General features: G+C 39.7%; 1 protein-coding gene across 1 annotated transcript in view; it reads right to left on the minus strand.

Moving 5' to 3' along the window:
* LOC138394650 (phospholipid-transporting ATPase ABCA3-like) overlaps positions 1 to 13721 on the minus strand; it is an 18752-nt gene continuing 5031 nt past the window's right edge. The window contains exon 6 of the mRNA XM_069486839.1: positions 1 to 316. Coding sequence (XP_069342940.1) covers positions 282 to 316 — 35 coding nt within the window. The 3' untranslated portion in view covers positions 1 to 281. The remainder of the gene's footprint in view (positions 317 to 13721) is intronic.

Below are 13721 nucleotides of genomic sequence, written 5' to 3' on the forward strand. Positions count from 1 at the left end.
TCAGGTAAGAGTAGTTCTCACAGATGGCAATCTTCTTTTCTTGAGGAGTGTCCTCCTTGCCTAGAACAAGCTCTTCTTCAAATTACAATGGGTGTGGGAAAAGCCATGCTGGCAAGGCATAGGCTTACCTGAAGGTTTCGATGAGGTCATCTGCAAAGGCATCTAGGAGAAGTGAACTTAGTATGTTTTTAACATAAACAGGAATATATTGTTCAGGAACTTCCCACAGACAGGCATGCAAAGCCAGCATCTCATACACTGTAAAGTGTTCCAGCAAGGGGTCATGTAGGGGGCAGTAGCCAATTCGTTGATGAACCTGAAACAAGAGAACATATGGAAGTAATGGACCCAAGGCAAGAGATTAGACTGAAAGAGAAAATGCTACCCATTGCTTATCTGAAGGACATTTCAGGTAATGAGAAACTGGATGGAGCCCCTTTTCATGTGAGCAAGTTTTGCTCCTCCCTGCTTTCTTTTGCCACTATGGATCACGTGTAGCTCTGCCTATTAGTGGGGGATACTACAGTAAATCTCCAATTAGAGTTCAGCTCAACTCCAAGGTGTATTTATTGAGCACACGCTATGGACTATATGCTATGCAAAGTACTTTATAATATTACTGGGAAGAACATGTCTGTCTATCTCCGTCTCTGTCTCTCTTTTCCTCTCACAAACACCAGGAAGTACTAAGATAGTAAACTGAGAAAGTATATGTCAAAGTGCCTCCACATGAGTGGCATAAACGGTAAGTTTGATGGAAGAGAAAATCTGGGGGATGTAAGAGCCACCTTCAAATATTTGAAGCTGTAATGAAGGGCTGTCATGCTGAGGAAGAATTACAATGATGGTATATTTATGGTTTCAAGTTAGGAGAGACAGATTTGAGATGAATATTAAAATACTGTAACATAGCTATTCAAAATTAAGATATCTTGCCTTCCTGAAAGTGTCCTACTTTCTGGCAAAGTATAGGCTATATAGAAAACTCAAAAACTTACAGGATATAAGAAAGCAAAGTACAGGGATGGAGTGGCCAGGTATGAAATGAATAATGGAATCTGGTGAAATGAAAAGTAATGACTCATTTAGGGGAAGTAGCCACTACCTAGTCCTAGGCAACTGTTCCCATGCAGGAATTCAGATCCAGTATTACCAGGTCTTATTTTTTAAGAGAAGCTAGAAATTGTTTTCATGTGTAACATGTTGATTTACAAATACTACCAACTGCTATGGTCTAAATGTTTGTGTCCTCCAAAATTCATATGTTCATATCCTAATCCCCAAGGCAATGGTATTAGGAGGTGGAGGATTAAGGGATTGTGAATCGCCTCCCCAGAGGCAGAGCCCTCATCAATGGGATCAGTGCCCTTATAAAAGAGGCCCAAGGGAGCTTGTTTGCCTCTTCCACCAAGTGAGGATGCAGTGAGAAGGTACCACCTATTAACCAGAAATTGAACCCTAATCTGACACCAAATCTGCAGGCACCTTGATCTTGGACCTCCCAGCCTTCTGAACTGTGAGAAATAAATTTTCATTTAAGCTCCCTAGTTTATGGTACTTTGTTTTAGCAGTCTGAAAGGACTAAGGCAGAGGGTAAGAGTAGAGGATGGACTGTCCCATATTAGAAGTCCTTACACTAAACTTTAGGCTTCCCATTATTGCATTTCTACCTTCTTGTCAGGGTAAAACAAAATAACAGCAAAAACCTTTCTTTAGGTTAATTTTTATTACTTCATACTCTATCTCCCTATTACTGTCATTTATTGATCTCACATTTGACAAAATCCCTCAGTTTTCCTCTTTTCCCTCCAAATTCTTCCATCTTGGTCTATTTTTAAGCCTATGTGGATGAGCCCCTCCTTATCACAGCCACCAAAGATCGGTGATCTCATTTCTAACAATCTTTATATAATCTCTACCTCAGCTCCCTTCAGTTTCCTTCCCTTCTTGTCACTTGGAATCACTATAGCTCTGAATATCATCTTTGGTTCTGTTATACTGCATTACCTATATTTCTTTGAATATGTAAAGTTTGCCTATCTCTTTCCCTTTGTACATGTTTTCATTTCTGCTAGGAATTCCTGGCTCCTCCCCTCTCCCACCACCCCTTGCTTAATGGCTAATACCTACTTACTAAAATCCTAGCACAGGCTTTCTCCAAAGGGTTTTTCCTAATTCCTAATTCCTATTCATATCAGGTATGTGTGTCATCTCTTAACTTAGCTCATTGTTCTATCTGTCCAACATATCTTAAAGACAAACTGGTAGAAGCTTTATCTATCTTAATTCAAGATGCTAGATTGAAGTTAATAATCTTCCTGCATGTGTTCACCAAAATAAAAATAAACAACCAGACCCTAATTTTGTTTTCATTCTTCTGGTATCTTTCGTATAACATAAGACCTATACGACAAAATCTGATCTATTCTTAATAAAGGCAAAATGTAGGAAATTCAGTGGTATGCATTAAAGAGAAATTACAAAATTTCCAATGATTACACGTTACATGGGCTTGAGCTATAATTCTGGCTCAAACTAGCTGCTAAGGAATAGTTACCTCTACAAGAATAGCTGGAAATATTTTGAGGGATAGTACATTTGCAGTGCCTGTAGCAGGACCATCCCAAACTCAGGTCTGCTTTGGATTTCCAAGACTAGCTTACCCTTCATTACTCTCTCGTATTACTTCATTTACTTCCTTTGTAGCATTTATCAACCTGTGAGTATCTTGTTTATCTATTATCATGGTTACTAAAATGCAATCCATGAGAGCTGATACCTCTTCTGTCTAGTTCTTCACCCCATTTTCAGTGTTAAGCAGTATCTAGCATAGAGTATGCGCTCAATAAATAGTTTTTAAAATAATAAGTGAATGAATCTCTCCTTACATACATGCTCGTGTTATTTTTCTGCTATGAAAATATATAACTTTTATGTATGGCACATCTAATTCTGCTGCTATCACTGAACTGGCACGATATGTTTTCATAATCACATTTTATAGTCCACTGGAAAATTTCCAAGCATGTTTTGAGGCTGCTTTTCTGTTAGAAATTGCTTAAGAAAAAATGTCTTGAAAAAAAAACATGCTATTTTTTGTATCTATATGTGTTCTTTCTCAGTTATAGGAAGTAGACTATAAAGTCCCAGGCAGGGAGGATATCTTATTTATCTAAGTATCTCTAGCATCAAGCAAAGTGCCTGAAGAAAGTGCATACTCAAAATTTTGTTGAGTTGCCTATGGCAAAGATTTGAATATACCTACCATTCAATCTGGTGGCTGTGGTGGGAGGGTAGAATCTTTTACAGATATGGTGACCCTTGTATCCTGGATTCTACAGGATAACGCTGGTCTATAGATCTTGTCCAGATTTTTAAACAATGTCAGTTTGAGTGACATTTAGATGCTTACTAACAAGTCTTCGGGAAAAGAAAAAGCTGTTAAGGCACAAGCTAGTTTACAAAAATGCTGGCAAAATCTTTGCAAATTCCCTTTCCCAACTTCCTCAATTCTGTTAATTGCTCCCACCAAGATCAGATCCATGCAGCTGTTATTTAATCATTCGTTCCCCACTAAGTCTGCTACTAAGTTCTGCCATTTTTTTTCAAAAGGTTTCCTACATCTATGCTACCTTCTCCATTACTGCTACTTCACCTTTATATGTGCTAGTAATAGTATCTTGAAAACACATCTGGAATTATAACAACAGTTACATAATAAGCTATGTCAGACACAAAATATATTTTTCCAAAATATATTTTATTCTTGCCAATTTCATCAGCTGTCCCTGTAAAAGTTTTTGAATGTTTTGTTTTTGTACCATACACCACCATTTTACACCTTTCTCTTATTTGTTAGTGAATGGCTCTGAGCATTGCAGGCTGTATAAAATCTCATTATTTCATTCCCCTTCTTGGCTCTTCATCCAGGCATGCTTTACCCTCTCTCCACTTTTTAATGTTCCACTTCTACCCATCTACAAAAAACAGACAAATAACGAAACTCCAGCAACCCTGTATCCTGACAAGGGAGTTAATCTCAGTAAGCGTTGGGAGAACAGTGACTTGATTGAACTAATCTATGAATGGCTTAACCCTTCCAAATTTGTGCTTCCAAAAAGAGTAATATAAATCTTTAGTAAAGTGAAAACATTTTAAAAGAACCCTCAAAAACTAACAAAAAGCTACCCGGTGACGTTGCTGGAGAACCATAAATTCGAGCAATCCTAGGCATCTTCTTGAAACAGTGTCAGTTTTTACACAGCTTCATTCTGTCCACATGGTTGCAGTGGGTGCTTAATAACTTAGAGACTACCTATAATTGTTTGTTTAACCACTTGGAAGGAAGGCAGAAGGAAGCTAGAAAACCAATGGGCACACAAACTGTGTTGTTAGAACACTGGCGCTAAATGTAAAGAAGGAGGTTGAAATAATCAATTATTATTGTTTCATTTTAAAATTCTGCTACAGATTAAAATATACACCACCCCCCCCCCATCCTTGTTCATCACCTGACCCTCTTGAGAATCATTTCAGCAGTGAAGTCCTTAAGTGTGAGATATACTTGAAAAGTGTTGGGGTGGAAAAAAAAAGTAAGAATTGCAGCGAAGGCTTGCATTAACTTTAGAAAGCTCCCCAGGAAATTCACATGTACACCAGGATAATGAGGATCAACCTTAAGAATGTTAAAAAAAAAAAAAAAGAAAAAAAAAGATACCCTGTCAGGCCAATAACTCTTTTCTCTTAGGGCTGGGTTTCTCATCTTCAGCACTACTGACACTTAGGCTAAGTGATTCTTTGCTGTGCTGGGCTGTTGATTATTGAATGTTCCGAAGCATTCCTGGCCACTGACCTTTGGTGCCAGAAGCACACTCCCTACCCCATCTAGCTGTGACAACCAAAAATGTCTCCAGGTATTGCCAAATGTCCTTTGGGGGACAAAACTGCCCTTAACTGAGAACTATAAGCTTATGGAAACAGCAATTCCCTCCTTTTGAGAAGCAGTATGTTCTTAACCCCTGGAAGAAACCAGAATAACTAGTTTAAATCCCAGTATACTATTTTTCACCTGTGTGATTGTGGGTAAGTCACACCATCTCTCTTTGCCTGTTTTCTCATCTGTAAAATGGGAATAAAAATACCTATTTAACTGAGTTGTTTGAAGAATTGAGTTTACACATATAAAATGCTTAATACAGTCCTTACATTTTAAGTATTCAATATTAAAGAGTATTACTACTATTGGGGAACTTAATGTTCTGCTGGCTTATACGACACAGGCAAATTAGAAAATAGGCACCCCACCCAACAACCTATAAACTGTATGTTGGTAGCTCTTTGTGAACTCATCACTCATTCTAGACATGAGCTCCAAATGGAGGCTAACATCTTTTTTGTGTGTGTGGTCGAAATGACCTCAGCAAGAACAATCAGAATCTTTCTAGACATTTTCTAATTTGAGTGAAGTTCTCTCTGATGATAAAATGTGATCATGTGAGTCTCAAAGCCAGTGGCAGCAATATCCCACCGTGTAAAAAAGGACTAAATGTAGTAGAAGAAATTAAGCTGACATAGAGCGTGCACTTGAGAAAGCCTGGCTGTGCTTTAGTCCACAAAAGCCTCACTGCCATCCTACTTCTTGAAGTTTCCTTTCATAGTATACCTCTGAAATCCCAGTTTGAGATAAATTCTTTATTTTGGCTTTGTATAAGAATCACATGGTTGGTTAAAATATAGATTCTGCAGTCAAACCAAAGCCTTCATGAAAGAGAAGCTTTAGGGGTGGGATTTGGCCAGGTGTATTTAATGACAGCCTTCTAGGCAAGTGTGACTGCTAAAGTAGTGGGCAGGATGGGTGTCAATAGTTGCACAAGACAGGTTTGTTTTAAATAACCTTCTCCTATTCAAAAACATTTGTTAAATGAGCCAGGGACAATGCTAGGTCCTGGGGGTAAAGACAATAAGGTCCCACAAATATTTTATCCTTCATTTGACAGTACGGAAGATGTTCAGTTCAGAACTATTACAATTTGTATCCTTTAATAAAACTGTTCGTTTTCAAAAAGCACCTAATAAACTGGAAAAACCTAAAAGCTCCCAGATGCCTTAAGTCTTAACGTATTTTAAAATTCCATTTTAAACATAAGTTGTTTAAAATAAAATTATTTTGTAGTTACTGCATGCACAAACTACAATTTAGTACTTAAACAATATACAAACAGGATAATGTTTTGCATGAATCAAATTACAGGGTATTCTTAAAGGAACATTACATCTGTACCGGGTAAAGGGGGAAAAAATCATTTCAAAATTTCCTCAAAAATCGACCAAAAGTTTTGCAAAGCTAGACGGGAAAACTTTTGCACGCCGCTGTGCACGTCGTCGGGCTTTCGGCAAGTTGGGGCCCAGTGCACCGAGCACCGAGACAGCGTGGATGAGCGGGAAGCAGCGCAGGCCAGGAGCCCGCGGTCACTCACCGGGCTGGTGGAAGCCGCCACCACCACGTCCTTCTTGCCCGAGGAACTTGGCGAGGCCGCTGGCTCCTTCCTCGGTCCCACAAACTGCCATTGCGCGAACCCGCGCGGGACACGCCAGACCCGCAAGGCCTCCGCCCAACGGTGATACCCGATCAATGGCGTCCCTCTCTCCACACAGGCAGCCGCCAGCTTCCCCCAAACCCAAGCGCATGCGCCCCGCCCCTCAACCGCTCCCCGCGCGTGCGCCCCGCCCCCCAGCCCACGCGCACCTCCCACCTCCGTAGCGTCCCTCAACGTACGTGTGGACACTTCAACCCACAGTTGCCGGCGTGTGCCCCTACCTCCGTAGCTCCCTCCACATAGGTGTCCCCCTCCTCCTCAGCCCACTCCTCGAGCGTGTCCCTCACCTCCACGGCCACCTGCCACGTTCGTCTCGCACCCTCAGTCCCCCTTCCCCCGCGCACGCGTGGCTGGGCCCTGAAGCTGGCCCCTCACCACCCCCTTCGCCCCTCCGCGGGCCTCCCGGGCGATTCCCGCGCTCCCTCGCTTTTCTACTTTGTCCCCTGTTCCCCTCAGTCAGGCCCTGGAATGTGTGGCTGGATACCTCAGCTTCCCAGGCGCGCCTCTTCATCCCTCTGCAGCAGTTAACACTACCTGTTCCCCTTTGATTAATTTATGTCTTAGGTTTATCACCTCCAGATACTTTGGAGATTAAGTTAGTTCTTGTGGGGCGGGGTGAGGTGGCTCACGCCTGTAAGCCTAGCACTCTGGGAGGCCGAGGCGCGAGGATCGCTGGAGGTCAGGAGTTCCAGACCAGCCTGAGCAAGAGCGAGACCCCGTCTCCACTAAAAATAGAAAGTAACCAGACACCTAAAAATATATAGAAAAAATTAGCCAGGCATGGTGGCACATGCCTGTAGTCCCAGCTACTCGGGAGGCTGAGGCAGGAGGATTGCTTGAGCCCAGGAGTTTGAGGTTGCTGTGAGCTAGGCTGAAGCCAGGGCATTCTAGCCTGGCAACAGAGCGAGCCTCTGTCTCAAAAAAAAAAAATAAATAAAAAAAAAGTTCTTGTGGCTTTCCACCCCCCCCCCCCCGCCCTTAGCTTAAATCTTTAGTCTTTGGATTCAGAAGGACATGGTGCCATCCTTCCCTAAAATGAATAGAAATAACCTCTAACAAGAAAAATGGCGAGGGTCATCAGAGGGTGAGCCGTATGAAAGATTTCAACAAATGGCTGGCGCTTGGAAAGTGGATGGAAGCGTGCTGACAAATGAAAGCATGACAAATTGAATGCCTATCATGTATACACAAAGGGAGAGGAAAGAAATGGGTGCAGATCTCAGTGGAGCAGGCGCAGGTTTGAGAGGCCTAGGTCTTGGAGCTGGCATGTGATTTGAAGACCTAAAAATAAGAGGAAAAATCTAAAGTGTCTAGAATAGTTGTGCCAGTCAGGTAGGGCACAGTTCCTAGCCAACTCTAAGCATAGAATCCTCAGGCATCAGAAAAGACAGCAATGCATACAACTAGAGGATGCTTTTTTTAAAAGCAGCAGTGTGTGTGTGGGGGGGGGCAAGACCAATTCGAAATTAAAAAAACCATTGCTTAATAAAACAAACTCAAGATAAGGGCTAGAAGGCAAAATGGAGGAGTTCTCTGAGAATGTGGAAAAAAGTAAAGAAAAGAGAAATACGGGAAAAAGTATGAGGGAGTTAGGCGACCAATGCAGGAGATCCTGCATTTGAATAACAATAAATGTAGAGGAGAATAGGAAAAAATGGGGAGGAGCAATTACTAAATAAATAAAGGAAGAAGTGCAAGAAAGAGTTTAGATTGAAAGAGTCTGTTGAGTGACAGGAACAATGAAAGAAGACCTACATCAAGACTCATCCTCATGAACTGTAGAATCCCAGCAATAAAGAAAAAACATTTTCTTGCGATGATGGGAGAGCTGGGTGTTTATGTTTGGAGTGGGACCTGTTTCCTTGTAAAGAAATGCTGGATGCTAGTAGATAGTGAACAATGTCATCAATGTTCTGAGGAGATATAATATTGTAAGTAGAATTCCAGACCTGGGCGCTCTGTACCTCCAATATGAAGGAAAAACAAAGACATTTTCAGCCAGGTGATTTCTCAGAAACCTTACTTCTCCCTCTTGCCTAGAAAGTTAATTGAGGGTAAAAAGAAATAGGAAGATACAGTATACCAGAAAAAAATGGAACTAATCAGGAGTGTAATGATGAAATGTTAGGATGATGCTGCATACATGGAAGGTTTAAAAAGCTAGCTGTATGCACCGTCTGGGGGATGGACACGCTTGAAGCTCTGACTTGGGTGGGGCAAAGGCAATATATGTAACCTAAACATTTGTACCCCCATAATATGCTGAAATAAAAAAAATAAAAATAAAAAAAGCTAGCTGTCCAAATGTAGGTTCATAAATGAGACGGAACTAAAATGGTTTTTCTTGAATTATTCTTACCCAGTTTTGGTATTATAGGGAATCAAAATACCCCCCAAATATGCCACCTTGGCATATTGATTATTTTGAGTCAAAGGCACTTGGAAAAATAGCAAATGGAAGAAGAACACTCTCACAGTCCTTTTTTTCCCTGAAAGCAGGAGATAAAACTCCTGTGTGAAAGGTGCCCTCCCTGTGTTAAAATAATTGGGAGGCCATTAGGCTGAGGTGGCTCCAGTGCCCTGGGTTCCTATGTAAGCAAATCAAAACCAAACTCAATGTAAATAATAAAATGAAACTTAAGCTTAACCAATCAAAAACTGCCAACTAACCTCTAACTAGGGACTTTCCACTGGAATGATCTAAAATAAGTCTACTGCTTCATTTTAACCAATCAAATATTTTCTTTGCCTTGCTTCTACATTCATCCTATGAAAGTCTTCCCCTTGTGACCATTCATTGGAGCCCCAAACTGCCTGTGGTCTGGAGCTGCCCAATTCATGAATTGCTGTCTGCTCAAATAAACTCTCTAAAATTTTAATGTGCCTTAGTTTAACACCTGAAAGAAAGACATTCTTATCACCAGAGATGGGGAATCAGGGCTGAGAAAAATCTGTACAAACTTTGTTAAACTAACAGTTTCCTAATAACTTTTCCACAATTAACTGCCATAGCCCAAAAAAATCCCTTTGTCTTGTCATGTTTTCACAATTTACTGCTGTAGCTGGGTGCAGTGGCTCAAGCCTATAGTCTCAGCTACTCCGGAGGCTGAGGTGGGAGATCTCTTAAGCCCAGGAGTTTGAGGCTCAGTAAACTATGATCTCACCACTGCATTCCACCATAGACGACAGAGCAAGACCTTGTCTTTTAAAAAATAAAATTAAAATCTTCAAAATTTACTATTTGTCCAACCTTATACATGTGTTTGGCTCTGACTGCTTCTTGGGCCTTCATTTTGCTTGTGAGGGCTCCCGTGTGTGTAAAAATTACTAAAATAAATTTTGTATGCTTTCTTCTGGTTAATCTGGCTTATGTCAGTTTAAGTCTTCAGGCCAGCTGGAAACCCTGAGAAGACAGAGGAGACATTTACTTCCCCTACAGTATCAAGGTTATATGCTCTCATAAAATGAGTCTGACAATTCTTGCAGTTTTTATATTCTCTGGAAAGACTTGTGAAAAATAGAGATTCATTAAAAGTAGTTAAAAGTCATGAGGCCCATTTTTTTGGGGGGGGGGGATAAATTTTTATTAGTATTTCCATTTTTTAAAAAACATAGTTATTAATCAGTTCAAACTTTCTATTTTTTCTTGAGCCCATTTACTTAAAGTTTCTAAGTAATATGCTTCTATGTGTCCACTTGCAGGCAGCAGTTTAAGAAAAAGACAGAAGGGTCACTGGTTGGAACTGAATCTCATAGCAGCTTTAATAGTAAATCATTTTCCATTTTATCAATATTAGCAAAGGTCAGGAAGATTTGTTCCAGTGTAATCTGACGGACAGAATAGTCTTCTAAATTAAATAGCACTTTAGCTTCCTCCAAAACTCTAAACACCTTTAACAGGGAAAAAAAAATGGTGAAGTTACCATTACAATATCCCCAGATAATTTTTCCTCACCCTACCATCCTCAACTCCTGCCAGGTTTATGCTTAGGGACAGAAAGATACAGAAGGGAGAAGTTAGAAAATAGAAGGAAAAGATGATTGAACAGAGGAGAGGAGGCAGTTCTCCATCCCCATTCTCTTGATGGGCATGGAATAACAACAGAATTTAGGGTCAGAAGTCCGAATCAATTAAAGTATTATACAAAGGCCTTTGGAAAGTAACTTAAAGTTTCCACTCCTCTGCTAATACCAGGTTCCCATTCCACATGCTTGAATCTCAAAGCTTCCTAGGAGTCCCCCATTAATACATAATGTTAGAAGGGTATGATTTCTACAATCACCTTTCCCCAGTGAATTTCCTTGCTGGGAATGTAGTAGCCAATAATCCCTTCATAGTCCTGGTTTATCATGCTACCTAAGAAAGGAAGGATTTTGACTGGTGAGTAACAGAGAGGGACCCAGTATTTGACAGAGTTTTAAAATATTACCAAGTAATTCCCATTCCAATAATCCACACCAATGGAAGAGAAAATATATGCAGTTAATACAAAAGATGACACTATCCCAAAGGCTGTAATTTTTAGTATATATGACCTTAAATATTAATATTTCAATAGATATACTTCCTTGTGAAATACGGTCTCATTGCTTGTAGTTTGTAAAAATTGCAGAAGGTGGAATGATCACCTTCAGGCATGGAAAACTTGATATCTCACAGAGTCATCTGCAAAACCTGAGACTTATATGAACCTTAATGATCTATAAGACTCTTTTCTTAAACACAGTCCTGAAACTAAACTATGCTCATAAAATTTGGGTATGGTTTCTTGCAGTTGTGTGTGTGTGTGTGTGTGCATCTACTGGTCTTATCACTAGGCACATTTCATCCTAAAGGAAAGAGAAAATTCATGTATATGGAACACAAATGTAAAAGCATTTACTGGAGAAGTTATATATCACAGCTTTTGAAACTATGGTAGTAATACTGTAGCCATCCCTAATTAATAGAATGCATTCACATTTATTATCACATACTTGGAGATTACTGTAAATGGAATATAACTGGAATTAAAATACTTTAAAGAAATAAACTGTATGTCTATAATAGTGATTTTCTTTTGTAACAAGTTCATACATAGCCTCCACAACTAAAAAATTTTAAACCTTTTTTATTGTGAAATATATCAAACATACATATAGCTTAGTGAATTACAATAAAGCTAACAAACATATAACTGAGACCCAGCACTCTAAAAGTCACTGATGTGCTGCTACCGAGACCCACTTCCTCCTCCTTAAAGACAACCACTGATTTTTATGGTAAGTATTTATTTGCTATCATTTATAGTATTATTGCCTAAGTATGGAACCCTAAATATTATAGTTTGGTTTTGACTTCTCTGTACTTTACATGAATGCAACCATACAGTGCGTATTCTTTTTATCTAGCTCCTTTCACTCATCCATGTTGTCATGTATAGCTATACTTCATTCATTTTCATTACATCAGATTTCTTTCAGCAGTGTTTTGTGCAAGTCCTTCAACTCCTAGGTTATATTTATTCCTAAGTATTCAATTCTCTAAATGCTATTATAAGTAAAATTGCTTTCTTAATATCTTCTTCAGATTGTTCATTCTGGTATGTAGTAACACAACTGATGTGTGTTGATCTTGTACCCTGCAACTTTGATGAATTCATTTATTAGCTCTAATAGTTTTCTTGTGGATTATTTGGGATTTTCTATGTATAGGATCATGCCGTCTGTGACTAAAGATAGTTTTACCTTTCCCTTTCTAATTTGAATGCCTTTTATTTCTTTTTCTTGTTTAACTGCTCTGGACAGAACTTCAAGTGCAATGCTGAATAGCAGCTGGGAAAGCAGGGGGTCCTTGTCTTGTTCCTGATCTGAAGGGGGGAAGCTTTCAGATTTTCTCCACTGTGAATAATGTTAGACGTGTGTTTTCATAAATGCCCTTTATTATGCTGAGTAATTTTCCCTCTGTTCCTAGTTTCTGAGGTTTTTTTTTTTTTTTTATCATGAGAGGCTATGGGATTCATAAAACGGCTTTTCAGCATCAAGATGATCATGTGGGTTTCCCCCCTTCATTCTAGTGATTTATTACACTTATTGTTTTTCTTATGTTGAGCAATCCTTGCATTCCTGAGATGGATCCCACCTGATCTTGCTGTTAGATTCTATTTGGTAATATATTGTTGAAGACTTTTGCATCTATATTCATAGGGGATACTGGTCTATAAAACCCCCTCAGGAGACTCATTCTACAGTTCTATGATTAGGTCTCTGTCTTTTATTAACAGTCAGTCTGTGCTTCTGAACTGTGAACTTCACATGTGCCTCTCAGCCCTCCCATTCCCTTTAGGTGGGACAGGTTGGGTAGAGTGAGCTGGAGTCAGTGGGTTTAGTTCCCAGGTCAGTGAGGCTCTGATAAAACCCCAGCAGGTGAGGCTCTGGCTAAATAGTTCCTCCTGAGAGGACACCTTGTTAAGAAGAAAAGAATGCTCTGGTATATTTAAAAACTGGTTCCCTCACTCACTGCCAGAATCACAATGAGATTTTTCTCTAATATTCAAGTGAGAACCTAATAAGAGCTCCAAGAGGTAAAAGTGTGGGACTACCCCACAATGACTAGACCCCCTGGAGTTTTTCTATCTCAGACTTGTCCATACTGAGCCTACATCAATTCATCAATTACAGTTCAGGTTTCCTTACATGGGCACTAGTTCTTGTGGAGGTTTCAGCTCTTGGGTTTTTACTCAGATAAGCTGTGATTCTCTGTATTTCCCTGCAAGTCTTTCCAATTTGGGAGGCAATTGTTTTCTCTCTGACCTCATAAAAAGAACTCTTGATTTTTTAGTTTATTAAGGTTTTTTACTTGTTGTTAGGACAGAGTGGCAACTTCTAAGCTTCTTACATGCTGGAGTGGAAACCAGAGGATCTGTTCATTTTGGAATATCCTTGCTTAATGTGAGAATCTCAGGTTAATCTAACCACCTTGCAATGAGTTTCGCCTCTCATATCAGTACTGGTATTGGAAATTGCTTCAGGGCAAACAAAGTTCCGCATTTCCTTATTGCTATCAGGTTTCAGCTTGATAATTTTTTCTGTTCTGTTTTGGTTCTTTGAATTTCATCTCATTTTTTTTTTCTGATTGCAAGAAAA

Source organism: Eulemur rufifrons, chromosome 14 (genome assembly GCF_041146395.1).
Source record: "Eulemur rufifrons isolate Redbay chromosome 14, OSU_ERuf_1, whole genome shotgun sequence".
Classification (NCBI taxonomy): Eukaryota; Metazoa; Chordata; class Mammalia; order Primates; family Lemuridae; genus Eulemur; species Eulemur rufifrons.